The sequence below is a fragment of the Thalassophryne amazonica genome, chromosome 23 (genome assembly GCF_902500255.1).
Source record: "Thalassophryne amazonica chromosome 23, fThaAma1.1, whole genome shotgun sequence".
Classification (NCBI taxonomy): Eukaryota; Metazoa; Chordata; class Actinopteri; order Batrachoidiformes; family Batrachoididae; genus Thalassophryne; species Thalassophryne amazonica.
Window position 1 is genome coordinate 19,144,136 of NC_047125.1, and position 15,775 is coordinate 19,159,910.

General features: G+C 40.0%; 1 protein-coding gene across 7 annotated transcripts in view; it reads right to left on the bottom strand.

Annotated features, from left to right (window-relative positions):
* The window catches only part of LOC117504540 (collagen alpha-1(XXV) chain), a 245,334-nt gene that overhangs the window by 21,558 nt on the left and 208,001 nt on the right, over nt 1-15,775 (bottom strand). For all 7 annotated transcript variants that reach the window (XM_034163992.1, XM_034163990.1, XM_034163987.1 and 4 more), the window contains exons 17-23: nt 15,349-15,393; nt 6,055-6,117; nt 3,763-3,831; nt 2,507-2,551; nt 1,818-1,862; nt 1,595-1,672; nt 1,225-1,248 (exon numbers count right to left, since the gene is read on the bottom strand). In XM_034163992.1, the coding sequence (XP_034019883.1) occupies nt 1,225-1,248; nt 1,595-1,672; nt 1,818-1,862; nt 2,507-2,551; nt 3,763-3,831; nt 6,055-6,117; nt 15,349-15,393 (369 nt within the window). The remainder of the gene's footprint in view (nt 1-1,224; nt 1,249-1,594; nt 1,673-1,817; nt 1,863-2,506; nt 2,552-3,762; nt 3,832-6,054; nt 6,118-15,348; nt 15,394-15,775) is intronic.

Genomic DNA, 15,775 nt, shown 5'->3' on the forward strand with positions numbered 1-15,775 from the left:
ATTAGGCGATGATGACATTTGTTGTTACGAGCCATTCTGAGGCCGACTTGTGCTTATTCTTTGCACCATGCACATTTATGTCAATAATGTATTATTATTGTTAAAACTTTATCATTGTGCCAAAAAATTGTGTTATTATATTGCTACACAATATATTGTGGCTATGCTATGGCTTTCAATATGGCTTGGTAGATCTCTATACACTTTCAACTTTAAAAGTAAATCTTGGCTCAAAAAAGGCTGGGCACCCCTGCTATAAGCATTACTTTTAATTGTATTTGTATTGTAGTTTCATTGTATAACCGCTAACGATCGTTAGCACTTTCCTTTAAGACAGCCTGTCAAAAAAAAAAAAAAAAAAAAAAATGGACCATGTCAATGCAACAATGTTGAATTATTACAACTGTAGCAATTTTGTCACTGGAGAGATTGTGATTGAAAGGCAATTTAAGATCTTTGTTCTAATTTCTTTGACAATATATTTTACCAGTGACAGATACAGAAATAAAAACATGGGAAATTATGTCTCCATCTTTAAAATGCATGACTCAGCAATTCTCAGTTGCCATCATAATTAACATACTGTGACCAAAGCTTAATTTGTTGGGATGATTTAGCCAGATTGTGCTTGAAAGATAGTTGCTTTCTGAATAAGAAATGTGTGAATAAAAGAAATCGCTGAAACCTGAAATGAATTGCATTAGTAAGAGTCAAACATGTTAATTGTTCATGCTAATGTTACAACATTCACAAAAACAAGAAATGGGCAATATGAAGTATGTCTAAGTGAGAGACTGGATTTGTGTATATTCATCATTATTTACACGTGATAATACAACTATAACAGGTTTCAAATCAACTAACATTTTTATTATTAGTTCTGCTAAGTGCATATGATTGTTAGCATACGCACTTAGCATATGCTAATCAGCATTCTACACATTGTATCGTGTTCTGAAATATTTACTGCCGTTATGGATGATTCAGAATTAAGAATGAAGGAAATTGTGACTAACGGGAAAAGGAGAGACTGCGTTTCTAGAGGAATTTGTACTGAAGTGCTGAGCTTTGTCTCGTTCCACACATCAAGCAAACACGTTGCTGAGCTAGGCCGCACAAACACAACATCAGGGTCACGTAAAGTTCGGGACTGGACTGGGTTCATGCAGGGTCAAAGATGAATCACTTGCACAGTTGACGACACACAGAATAGAGCCCAATTACCGTTACTGTAATAGTGGTAATCTTCTGCAGGCGGGCCGACGGGAAGTGGTGAGAGATAAGATTTCAGACGTTACAATAAATTAAACTTTTGCATCAGCATATTTCTGCACAGGTGCACCTTCAAAATCAGTACTTTATTAGGAAAGGACATGCTGCTTCAAGTAACCGTACAAGAAAGTGACGATTGCTGAACGATTTGACTTTCCATCAGAAAGGTACAGAAAAAAATAACTGTTCCGTGAATGCGATATTGCAGTCACAGAAGAAAAATTATTATTTGCCAAATAGATTTCCAAGGCAATGCTGTTTCAGAGACGTCTATCATATACTGTCAAATTAGCCAAAAATGTGAATGTTTTACGTGTCAGACCTGCAAAGCTTCTTCAATGTTTCCATTATAGTCGATAATTTCAGTAGCTCCTTGGTCTCCTTTCTGGCCGGGGGGGCCCTACACATGAAAAACAACAATAAATAAACACCCTGGTGGCTACAAATCTGCACAGTCCTTCAACAGGCTTTTAAATGGTCAAAAAAATTTACATTTTGTGTTTTGAAAACAAAATTTTAAAAGAAGAGAATGGATTCGCGCTTACCCGTGGGCCAACATATCCTAAATCTCCTTTATCTCCGGTCTCTCCCTAATGTACGAGAAAAACAGAAAACAGAAATGTGCGCAGGAAAAGCAGTTACTCATTGTCACATTACAACAAATAATCATAACAAACTGTAGGAGATGGACATCTGCATGGATACAAATCATTACCAGGAATAGATTGCAATTCTCGGAAGAGATGATTTTTCGCTTTGGAATGGGTTGGGTAAATTTTGACCAGTTTCAGGCTTTACCTCAAATCAAGTTTTTCCTTTTATGGCTTTCATCAACACTGCAAGATTCCAAGATGAATTTGTACGTCTAAGGGTGTGCGGCTATGTCTTTGACACAGTTCATTCTCTCCTGCCCATAGCGTGAAAGATGGGAGTTTACGAAATTTGAAATGCTAATAAATACCAAAATATTACATAAATATGTAGTGTTTTTTTTTTTATCTTTTACTTTTCCAAATTCTTGAACATCAGTGTGAGCAAACAAATACTTCCTCCACCTTTGGGCCCAAAAGCATCTCAACTGCATGATGCTCCCACCGCCAATGTTCACGGTCACGATGGTGTGTTTGATGATGTTGTGCAAGTGGTTGGTTTAGGCTAAATGTGGCATGAAATCCAGTGAATAAAATCAACTTGAAAAGTGAAAAATTAAAAAAAATGTAAGTGCTGTGCTTACCTTTGACCCTTTCTGACCTGGGGAACCAGGCTCCCCTTGCGATCCCTAAAATCAATTACAGTCAATCAATCAATCAATCAACTTTTTTCTTGTATAGCGCCAAATCACAACAAACAGTTGCCCCAAGGCGCTCCACATTGCAAGGCAAGGCCATACAATAATTATGAAACACAGTCTACGTCTAAAGCAACATAACCAAGGGATGGTCCAGGGTCACCCGATCCAGCCCTAACTATAAGCCTTAGCGAAAAGGAAAGTTTTAAGCCTAATCTTAAAAGTAGAGAGGGTATCTGTCTCCCTGATCTGAATTGGGAGCTGGTTCCACAGGAGAGGAGCCTGAAAGCTGAAGGCTCTGCCTCCCATTCTACTCTTACAAACCCTAGGAACTACAAGTAAGCCCGCAGTCTGAGAGCGAAGCGCTCTAATGGGGTAATATGGTACTATGAGGTCCCTAAGATAAGATGGGACCTGATTATTCAAAACCTTATAAGTAAGAAGAAGAATTTTAAATTCTATTCTACCATTAACAGGAAGCCAATGAAGGGAGGCCAACACGGGTGAGATATGCTCTCTCCTGCTAGTCCCCGTCAGTACTCTAGCTGCAGCATTCTGAACCAACTGAAGGCTTTTTAGGGAACTTTTAGGACAACCTGATAACAATGAATTACAATAGTCCAGCCTAGACAACCAGTCGACAACAAAAAGAAATACGAACACCTTGAGGTTCTGTCTTTAAAGATTAAATAATGCATATTTCACAAAGAAAATATAATTCACCTCTTTGTTCAACCTGCAGGAATAACACAGTAAGCTTCACAAAATTAGCTTTAGCTTTTAATATGTCACGACTGCCAGGCAATGGAGAAAGTGTTTATTTGAACTCTATTGCTGAAATAAGACTGGTTACTCCTGGGGGGACGTTGAGAGGATCGTCTCAGTTTTGACTGGAGCTTAAGCTACCTGGCAGGTCAGTGCCAGACATAAACAATGGTAAAGTCACTCATTTCTTTGGCTTATTTTACTCAAACCCCAGGGAATGCCTGAACATTATTATTCTCTCTAATGATTTAGCCAGCTTGAACATGCCTGAGTGAATCAAGCTTTGTGTGTTCAGATCACAGAGACCATAGAGGGCAGCAAAGACCAATGAGCCGCAAGGGGGAAGGACAGCTGTGAACAAGCTCAGTGGCTTGCCCTAATTCATATCACATGTTGGATATGATGAACACATGCACATGTGTAGTTGGTTTACTGACCTTTGGTCCGACAGGTCCGATTTCTCCTCGTTCGCCCTTCCCTTGTGGCCCATGGTCACCTTTCTCACCCTATGGAGACAGTCACCACACCTCTCAACAACAAGAAGGCTCAACTTCCTTCACATTGTGAAGCTGGTCCATTTTTCTAGCACTGACATGTAGTCATCATTAGATTTACCCTGTGAACAGTAGATATTAATGCTGAGTCAGCAGTACTGTCACAAAGGTCTGGTCTATGAGTTTTTGACCCTCAGCAAGGTGAAACCTGTTCAAGACCCATTGTTGTGTTGGATATTTGAAAATAAAATTGCAGTTTTTCCACAGTTTTTGGTAAGTTTCCATGAAATTGAGGTGTCTAAAATTTTTGCTTTGCAGCAATTGAACTTATTGGGCTTTAGGACCTTTTGCTGCTCACTGAAGCCAAGTCTTCAGTTTTTAAAATAAAGGTAGTATGGTATCCCCATTATATACCCTTATGGGGACAGAATCTCCACTGCAAAACAAACAAGGTCAAGGGAATAAAGACTTGACAAGAGAGAATACCCCCTCCCAACACACACAAAAGGCCATGTATTGAGGATGTCCCACCATCTTACGTTGTCAAACTGAAGACGTCATTTGGATGAGTGGCCAAACACCTTGAGGATCAAACAGAAGTCTAGTTGCTGTTGAGGAAACCTCAAGATATCTCCAACCTCAAGAAGCCTTCAAAATCAAGTGACACAAGAAAGCCAGTAGAGGGGGGTGTGGTATAACTCCTAGGCCATACTTTCTATTGCTTCTTGCAGATATTTTTGTCTTAATTAAGAACCCTCATTGATACACCTCCTTGCTACCAACAATGCACAAGTTCAGAAAAAGGAATAAGTGTGTTGTACCTCCAGCATGAAAATACTGCAATTAGTTTGAAATTATATGCATAGTTCCCTGAAATACAGGAAATTATGCCTGATTAGATTAAAAGTGTAATCGCAAATAAATAAGGATACCCCAAATGAGTATGAGTTCCGAGAGCAGAGGGTCAGCTTTACTCCAGGGGAAATTACATCCACACTGGGAAAACACGGTCAGATTTTCAAGCTTTTTTCCCTTTCTTTATTAATTTTTTGAAAAATGGAAGTTGTTGCCCAATTTTAAGTAAAGTCGCTGGATACTTGAGTTGTTTCATAGCTTGAGGACATATCCACGGGACATATCCCTGGACCCTGCATGTCGGATATAGAAAATGTATGGATGGATGGCCATACATATTTATTTTTTACATTTGGTCAAACTGGAATTGAACAAATAAAATACTCAATGGAAAATTGATGCCACACTGACAGGGAATCCACTAACAAGCATCACATGCTTTTCTTTTCTTATTATTCATCACCATTATGTTTCCTCATGTACATCTAATATTGATTTTTTTTGTTGCAATTCACATTTTTAGTGTAGCCTCTGCTACAATAACTCCACACTTTAAAACCCACTGCAATACGGCAAACCGCTCTTTAATCAAGGCGCTGTTGAGTCAAAGTGATGCATGTGATGATTGGCGGACCAGCGTGAAGAAATCTCCAACTATGGCACGCATAGTTATATGGTCACAATACCTGCACTTAGTATGACATTAGCATTAGTACATGGGGTTATGCTAACAGCGCACGCTAACCACAGTTAGCGTGACTGAAAATGCCAACCCAAACGTCACACTTAATGCAGCTAGCATGACCGCATAAGAGATTAGAGTTTCCTCTAAGACATCAAATGAACCATGTCGACAAAATGTCCACCATAATTAGTGGTTCGCCCCAAACCCAGGAAACCCGTAGAATCCAGAAAACATTAATCACAGATTTACCTCAAACTAAAACTGACAATCAGCACTATAAGCTCATGTTGAGTATTCGCTTTCAACTCCAGTGCTGTAGCGGACGGCTAAAGCAGCACGGCACCAACTCTATTATGTGTGGATTATCACACCTGGCACCTCAGTGTGATAATGTCATGGTAGAAAGGGTGCAAGTGATGACTGGCTCATCTTGATGGCTTGCAATTGAAAGAAAGAGGCTTAGTGACGTTGCTTAAGTGACAATAATGGCTAATGAGACCTTAAAACCAGAGGATTATGGGTAAGAATTAATCTCCATCAGACAAATTGGATGTAATAAAAACCTGTCGAACCTTATCCTTACCAAGGTGGAGCATCTGCTTTGTTACTCCCAGCAGAAAATACACCTAGATCCCTGGAGCTCACTGTGCAAATTATTCAACATGGATAGCATATGGAGCGATTAATCCACCAACCTTAGTTCCTGGGAGTCCTGGAAGCCCTGGCTCTCCCTGGGGACCAACAAATCCAGGCTCACCCTGAAACATTCAGGAAATATTAGTCATCATTTTTCCACAGGGTATTACAAGTGGAAGCACCTCCACCATACTTTAAGAAGAGCTCAACACATACAAGCATGGCCAAACATAAATAAAGACCCATGCAGTGAATACATACAGTACCCTTTAGCACACAAATACACACTTGGGTACAAATGGACAAATGCACGAGCACTTAGATGCAAACAAGCACTGGTTTGTCGCTTGATTTAATCATTTCTCTCATGAGCCGTTTACTGCTTTAACATTTACACTGTGGCTACTCCTGTGGATCTGTATGTTGTTACTCTGCATTCCCTTCCTGACCAATCCAGATGCACCAGGAGATTGAAGCACAGGTTGGATTTGAACCTTGTGAGGCAACAGTACTACACCACTGTATTGTAGATATCTGATAAGGTGTCCAGAAAACAGACTGACGCAACTTGCAGTCAGTGTTTAAGTGATTAACATCTATTTGGCAAGCGACTGCACAAGCTAGCTGCAGTTGCCAGCTAGCTATGATGCTCTCAATGCTAGATTATGACACTGGCTACTAGCGTTGTAGCTATCCATCATCCAGTGTTCTAAAATTCTGTCTTACACAAGTATAAAAACAGATTAATGCAATTTTCAGTCAGCTGTAAAGCAATAGTAGATAACTCAAGCCAAGTCATTATTGGCAACTCACTACAACTGTCAAAATGCTGGCAACCAACATCGTTATGCTACATTGTCTTATTTTCTGGAATTCTGTCCTACAGAAGTACAAAATATCCTCAATAGAGTGTAACATTTCCCGGCACTTTATTAAATTATTGCTGGGTAACTGGTGTGTGAGCCAGCAAGCTATTGTGGGCTACTCGCTACTGTGTGCTATGCTAGCTCATGGGACCAGCTTAGGGTTGCCAACCGTCCCTTGAAAAACGGAATCGTCCCTTATTTGGAAATAAAAGTATGCGTTCCGTATTGACCTGAAACGGGACGCAGTTTGTCCCGTATTTCTGTGAGAATCAAAAAGTCTGTAAAATGTCAATGGAATTGACTGGCGCTTTATATGGAAACTTACGGTAAATTTGATCCCAGCCTCTCTCCTGCTCTTCACCAATGAGCTGACAGACACGAGTTGACAATACAGAATCACTCTTATCTCATTGGTCGAGGGACATCTGCTCGCAAGAAGATCCCGGACGAGAATCATGAGCCGACGACGGTCGTCGGACGACCATAACAAATCAGCATGGCTGATACCGACACAGACACCGACACTGGTATTGCAGATATGCCTACGAACAGCAATGTCTGTAACGTCGTTACTCCTCCTCGAAAAAAACAAAACAAAAAAGAAAGCAAAAATACATGGGCAAATGGGAAAAGGAAAATGGCTGGGTGGAAAAGGTGCGCGACAACAGCTATAAGTATTGTAAGTATTGTTTACTTTTTCAGACTTTCACTGTTACATTGTTTTGGATGATATTTTTTTTGTTAATTTATACACTTTTAAGTTAAGCAATAACACGACAGAGAAAGATTTATTTTTAAATAATTTCTTTTATATATTTTGAAGCAGGACAGGATGCTCATATTGAAATTGTGAGTGAAAATTTATTTTGCACTAAAAATAAATTGCTAAATAATTTGTTTTCTGCATGTTCATATCATAACAAATGCATGTGTGCATCTACTTAAATTCAGGGTCAAGTCAATAGTCAATGGTTAAAAATCGTTTCACACACACGCTGGGAAGGGTGAAGGCAATGGTCAGTTGGCCGGTCCATGGAAATAGAGACTGGAATGGACGTCACGTGACTAGCGGCGTGCCGCACGGCGGCCATTACTGAGGGTGGAGAGAGACCATGATCCTGTTAAACAGAAGCGATATGAGGAGAAAAAAGGCAGCCAGTGCTTCATTATCAACTGCACGAACCACAAAAACAAATTCTCCAATACTAAAATTAACTGTACAAGAGCCTTAATGTAATTATGTAAAACAAATGTCTATTTTAAAGTCGTTATGCCGCAATTTAATGTCAATATACTGAGACTATAACTCAACGCCATAAGTTCTTTTCATTAAGCTGCGTTCACATGCGGAAACAAAAATGTTTAAATATGTTTATGTCTATATATATATATATATATATACTTGCAGCTGTTGTTTAATATGATATGTACATGGTGGTCACAGGAGGCATTTAAATTTGAACAGTGTGGTTGGAGGGGATGGAGGAGGTACTTTTTACCCTGACTGACGGTCAAAAGTCATAAATTCTGAATGGCTTTATATCTACTTGTAATAAAATGTTAATAAAAATCATATATATGTTGTTGTCATTAAAAGACTAGCAATAATATTACAGTGGAAAAAGCAGCAAGATAAATGAGCACAATGTCAAGGCATACTTCAGATTAATATTTTAATACATAAGGATTTTTTTATCCAGACATGTATGGGTTCGTTAGACCTTTTAATTAGCATGAATACAACTTACAAGGCTTCATTTATAAAAATCCTTCGAGAATTATGATGACAGGAAAAAAAAAATCACAGTAAATGAACAGAATGGAATATTTTCCACAAATTTCCACACTTTACATAAAACATTTTTTTCTACCTAGACATGTATGGGTTCATTAGAAAGAGCAATTAAAGGGCTTTAAAACAAGCCTACCTTTATTCAAATCTGTTAACAAATAGCGACAATAAAGTGAGAAAAGCAGCACAGTTTGTTGTAATTTCCCCAGAATTCTGCATTTTACATAAAAGTTTTTGTTTTTTTTTTCACCCACACATGCATAGGTGCATTGGAAAGAGCTTTCAAAGGGCTTTGAAACAAGCCTACATTTATTAAAATCCATTAAGAAATAGTGACGCTAGTGCAAAAAAAGCAGTTTATTATTGATGAGCTGCACATTTCCACCCTTAGTAATGGCGCCTTCCTGTCCTGAGTGACGCTAATAGATAGAGGCGCACATGTCCATTCCAGTTTATATTTCCATGGGCCGGTCAGCCCTGCCAGTGAGGTGTCCCTTATTTATTTTTCAGAGAGTTGGCAACCCTAGACCAGCTATCATAATACACAGCCATCATACATCATCTCTTTTTATAAAATTCTCACTCAACCAAGAAAAAACTGTTCTAATAACAGATTTATACAATTTTCAGTCCGTTATATGACCATTCCGAATAGCACAAATACACCATTTACATTATTAGCTTATTTTTTTAGCATCCATGCTCGATAGCCAGTTATTGTAATTTATTAGCAAATTCAAGGATTCTTCATTTCCTGTATTTCTTTGAAAAGATCATCAGGTAGTGGCAGGGAAGAGTGGAGCGAGACAGCATTGGATGGTGTTCTGCAGGATGACTTTGGAGGTGAGGAAGAGAGTGAGGTTTGGTCTAAAGAGTTCATGGTGGAAGTTGAAGGAAGAAGATGTGCAATTCAGGAAGGAGGTTAGTCAGGCATTCGTGGTGGTGCTGTGGGACTGTGCAATTGTTGCAGATGTGGGTTTGAGACACAGTGGATGCACATGGTTTGATATCTGGACAAAGGAAGATAAATGAGGAGACATGGAGGAGAACTGAGGAAGTACATGAAAGTATAAGGAGGAAGATGTTTGTGAAAAAGAATGGGGATCACCAATGACTTCAAGAAAATAGACAGTCGAACAAAAAACATGCAGTGTAAGGTGGCAAAGGCGAAGGAAGAAGGACACTAAGGAAGCAGAAAAGAACTTGAAGCAGTTGCCCAGACAGAGGTGCCGAAATGAATAAGGTGTGCAGCAAGTTAGGGTGATAAAGGATGTAGATGAAAATGTGCTGAAAGGGAGTCGCGTGTGTTGACAAGAAGGATAGAGTACCGGGACTTTGATGAGCTGATGAATGAAGAACTTGAGCATGAGAGAAGGCTGGCTGAGGTGTGGAGAGTGAATCAGGAAATGTGGTGGATTAGAAAGGATGAAGTGAGGACAGCTATGAAGAGGATGAGGTGGTTGGTCATGATGACATACCAGCTGAGGCATGGGGATGTTTAGGAGAGATGAACAAAATCTTGTAAAGTGAGAGGACACCTGAGGACTGGACAAATATGAATACAGATGATGTGCAGAGTTGCAATCACTACAAAAGTATAAAGTTAGTCATCCTCCGCATGATGTCATTGGAAAGCATAGTGGAGTTCTTTACATTGAGAGTGTTAATGAAGAAGTTTGGAGAAAGTCGGTAAGAGTTGCACTGTGTTTTGGGTTTGAGAGAAAATGAATAAAACATAGCCAGGGGGAAGAGTTGTGGAATTGCATGAGGCAGTCAAGAGTGGCTGAGAAGTATGTGAGGGTGGTGCAGGATATGTATGAGGACAGCAGTGACAGAAGTGACAAGGTGAAAGTGAGCCGGCTTCAAAGGTCAGCTATTACCCTCTTGATGAACAAGATGATGAAATCAGAGGTCTTTATGGACTATGATATTCGTGGACAACATTGTGATCTGGAGTTATACTGGAGAGCATGTTTTGGTGGGTCTGGGAAGATGGAGTTGTGCTCTGGAGAATTGGGGAATGAAAGTAAGAACAAGACTGAATATGTGGGTGGTGGAATGGTCCAGTTGCAGGAAGTCCAGGTGGTGAAGACCATGAATTTAAACTTTTGGTGTTAAATGTCAAAAATAACAGAGTGTGGTAGAGAACTGAAAAAGAGTGCAGGTAGGGTGGAGCATGTGGAGAAGATTGGCAGGAATGTTTTGTGACAGAAGGGTAGCTGCATGAGGGAGTTGGTAAGGTTCTAATGGCTTGGGGTAGTGGCACCTACAAAGACAGTAGGTGGTATTCAAAGTGGGGAGTGGAAAATGCTGTAATTTTTCTTAGTAGTAATGACTGACAGAATTCCAAATTAACATATTAGAGGAATGGTGCAGGTTGGACAGCTTGAAGAAAATGAGAAAAGCTGGAGACAGTCTGGGCACATGATGGGGAGGGACACAGGGTATATCCAGAGAAGGATGCTCAGGATGGAGCCACAATGCAGGAGAAGAAGGCCAAAGACAGATGTGGTGAAGGAGGACAAGCACGTAATTGGTGTGAGATGATGAGATGGAGTTGGAAAAGGTGCTGTGGTGACCACTAACCAAATTGCATAGTCAAACACTGTGACTGATGCATGAATAAAGTACTGAAGGAACAATGCTCAAAATACAAGGAAATACTGTGGTATTGGGATGCGTTCTACCCTGCAAATGCTAATTAATTATATAAATTATTGGAATACTTGAAAGTTGTTCAAATTCAACAATCAGCTACCAAACAGTCACTTAATAGTTGCAATATTTTTCAAATCTATTCAGATTATAATTACTGTATAGGTATTTTGGAAAAAATATCATCTGAATCTATATCCTCCACTGCATTAAGCCCTTTGAAAGAAAAGGAGATGTTGCTTGCGTCCCAATTTTAGCTTATTGGGGGAAAGACTGTGAAACAGAGCACAGTGCGAGATGAGCTCAGAGCTGGTGAGTACACGTTAGCAAGATGTTAGAACCCGTCAAGCATTCAGGCCTGAAAAGTAAAAACGGAAGTGCATAATTTTTGCAAAAAAAAAAAAAAAAAAAAAAAAAAAACCAAGGCCGGCAAAACGAGCAAAGAAAACCAAAACAGCAACATGCATATTCTCTCATTATGCGCGTTTGCGCATTCTTCCTTGCACTCAAGCGCGTGTCCCTGAGGTGTTATAAATGACGGCATATTATTATGCATTAGCTCCACCATCTGCTGCTGTTTGTTTGGTACTGTAAACAAATACTTTTACGACGGCAAATAAAAAGCCTACTGAGGGAATTGTGAGCATTTTGCTCCAAGTCTCTTTGAGGAAGTCTTGCAAGGGATGCAGCCCCCATAAAAGCCTTCATGGCTGTTCACAAACGATCATGACAATTTTACTTTCGCATCCTGGAATGTTCAAATCAAAGGTATCAGCTGTTTATTTTGCCCTGAGGGCCTTGCTTGTGTTGCATACCCAGGTACGTGGTGACAAATCAGAATAAAAAGAAAACAGAGATGAACAATGGATACGACCGAGAGGAGATCGAGACTGACAACTGAGAATGAAGGTTGTGGAGTCGGGTGTAACATAAAAGGTATAGAATGTGGAAATAGCAGGCAGCCAACTCATGACACTGACCTTGTCACTCCCTGCAGCACTCAATTATGGTTGTACTAAAGGATATTTGATAGTGTCACTGTTGGAGTTTAAAGGTGGATGCTGAGGTGGGTGAGATTTACAAAAGACAAAAACCCCAGAACATTATATCATTTGCCATATGCAGTGATGCCGGTAACGCGTTACTTAGTAACGCGTTACTCTAATCTGACCACTTTTTTTAGTAACGAGTAATCTAACGCGTTAATCTTTCCAAATCAGTAATCAGATTAAAGTTACTTCTCCATGTCACTGTGCGTTACTATTATTTTTCATTGTGGGACGATAGCAGCATTAAACTTGGTCTGTGGGCAGGAGGTCGGGGTTCGACTGAACTGTCCACTTTCAGTGAGCTGTGAGCTTTTCATCCGCGGTTTTTTGCAGCTGCTCGACTCGTCATCACCTCTTAAAGCGCGGTGATCAGCACACCTGCACTGAGCTTTACAAAGACATTTTTATACTTTTTCCCCTCCTTTATTTAGAATTCTGAGCTGAGCCGCTCCATATCGTCTCGTTAAAAACAGCTGATCCTCCGCGACGCGTCAACAACTAACACTATTTTCCACTCAAATGCACCTAAACTCTCTTTCTGAGGACCACATGATGTGAAAACGCAATAAAACTTTCTTACCTGTAAATCTGGTCACGTTTTCTGCATAAATAAATGTTATCCATTCTTTGTGCTCAAACGCCAAAGTAGGGGTGAATCCAGATGGAATGGGGGCGTGGGGGAGGGATGTGCCCCCCTCCCTCACAACACCCCTAGAGGTCCAGTTTTGAAGCCTTTTTTTACTACAACTACTAATACTACTTAAAATAATATTAATTTCGACAAGTAAAATATTTAGAGAGAATTTAAATGTTAGAAAAATGCTAGAATGAATTTAATAGTTACATTTATAAACAATGTAGGTTCGAAATTGCAAGTTTTACTGTTACAGTGCTGTCAACAGTTAAATATGAGGTAAAGAAAGAGGTCTTTATTTTACTTTTTATAAAACAAGTATTTATTTTCATTGAAGTCAAGAAAGGGTGACTATAAAGTAAGTTTTGGCAAAACAGGTATCATTGTCATGTTGAGGTGGCAGAGGGTTGTTGTCGGCAGCTGGGAAAAGTAACTAAAAAAGTAACTAGTAATCTAACTTAGTTACTTTTACAATTGAGTAATCAGTAAAGTAACTAAGTTACTTTTTCAAGGAGTAATCAGTAATCAGTAATTGGATTACTTTTTCAAAGTAACTGTGGCAACACTGGCCATATGACTGCCAACAATATAACCACTACCCTTAACCTCAACTGGTTAATGCACTATTTTTTTTTTAGAAATAAATGATACATTATTAACGAACATGCAATCAGGTAAGAGCGTGTTTTGTTGACACGGCTTCCTGCAAAGAGCTCAAACACATTTGCAGCTTGTTCAACTGCACTTTGCTATTTCCACCATGTATAAACTGAGCACAACATTGGGTGTAAAGGGGTTGTATTTAATCAGTTAATTCGTCATGGGTGTGTTTTGGGCATAACATGAAATAAGGTAATAAGAGAAGTCATCCAATTGAAGAGACATTTGTACCACCAACTGGTTCAGTGCAATTTCATTAGCAAGCTCAGAAGTGAGAGGTTTTCTGGCAAGGAAGGGTTTTTGCGGGCAAAGAGTGGAGGTGTGAGTGAAAGCAGCAGTCATCCACCAAACATCCCTGAGGTGAAGTCCCCTAAGACCCAACATATCCTGCCAGGTACCGAAAGACCACCACCCAACTCCACTGCATCTGCACCATCCCATGGCCAGCACCTTCGTGGGAGGTGTAAAGATATGGTACAAATCAGAGTTGTCAAAGTTTTACATTTTTCCATTCGTGTTGACTTTGATTTGATTGAGGTTTTGTTGTCAATCCAGTTTTTTTGTAATCTGATGTGCAAACATGCATCCCTGTGCATTCAAGCAGAGTGTGCATGTCGTATGTGTGCCTATGCAACGTTTATCTCAATACTGCTCTGTATAAATAGCTGAAAAACATCTTCACTTGACTTCAGACTAGGTTTTTGTTGGTTTATGGTGCAATGGTTTTTGGCTGCCTCACAACAGAAATGCACCGGCACCTTATATTAAGTCCAACACACCGATGGGTGCAGGGTGACTGCCAGTAGACTTGCCAATCAAAGTATATGGGTACTAGGCATGAAAATGACACCTGCATTGGGTGGAACCTGGCTAGGACACCAGCATTGCCCTGTGCACTGCTTTGCACCACATGGAAAACTGAGGCCAATGTCTGATCAAATGTCTTGCAAAACAGCTACTTGACTATCAAGTTGATACCAAAGGACTATCACCTCAGGTAAGTCAGAGGAAATGTGAGGTGTAATGTCCACACAAACATCTGGCTGATTTTGGTGATCACTTGTTGTTTCACAGAAACATGCCCCATTGAGTGAAACCCAGCAACCAGACCAACTAGTCAGTGCCACGTGCTGTCAGGTTTCCTACATTGCTGTAGCAAGTGACTTAAGCAGGACGTAGGAAGAAAAGCTGACAATCAAAACAGCTTGAGTTTGGGTTTTAGCTGAAGGGTGATGAATGGAACATGTTTGGTGACACAAGTTGGCTGCCTGACCTTTATTCATTTGTGGCATTATTTCTTGAAGTTAGGTTAATTAGTAAAGAGATTTGTCCTTTTTTAAAAAAAATTTCTTTCATGGTTGCTCACAGACCCTAAATTTCCAAATGTCTAGTGCTGAACATTTTGCACAAACACCCATGATGCCACTCTGATTGCTTTTCAAGAGCCTAATGAAATTGTTTTCTTCCCGACTTCCTGCATATATGATATTAAAAGAATCTAGAGCAGATGGAACCTTCCAGCAACATTTGAAATCCCTCATAGCATGAAAAGCAAGCATCCTCAGGTCATAAGGTAAGCATGGCAATGGGTCAGCTAGGTTTGACTACAGGCCAGCAGAACTCTAGCAAAGATGGACTGAAGCAATGATGGCACTTGGGGGGGAGTGATTGGGAATTAAAAACAGCGAAGCATTTACCTTTATCCCTGGGAGTCCAGGCAGCCCTGGAAGTCCTGGCTCTCCCTACACACAGGAAGAGTTCGACATGTTACAGCCAAGCCAAGCTAAGCTGAGTCAAGCCTCGTTTATTGGCTCTTTAGGATCTTCCTACCTTCTATATTCTAATTCTATTTACCCTGGCGACCGTCCCGCTGCAACACCGAGTGCGGCCTGCTGTCCACCGCCTGTCATTTGCTCGCTGTAAGCACTTGCACATGCACTTTCAAACCAACTCATGCAGCCGCAGTGTGATTAGTGCTTGTTATTGTACATCATTTCACAAATGCAATCAAGTTGGATATATATATATATATTTTTTTAATGATTTTATTCATTCGGTCAGGTGATTATAAAGTCCTGATCTGGATTAAAGCAGTTTGGTCGTGCTAGCTAGAAGATGGAAGCA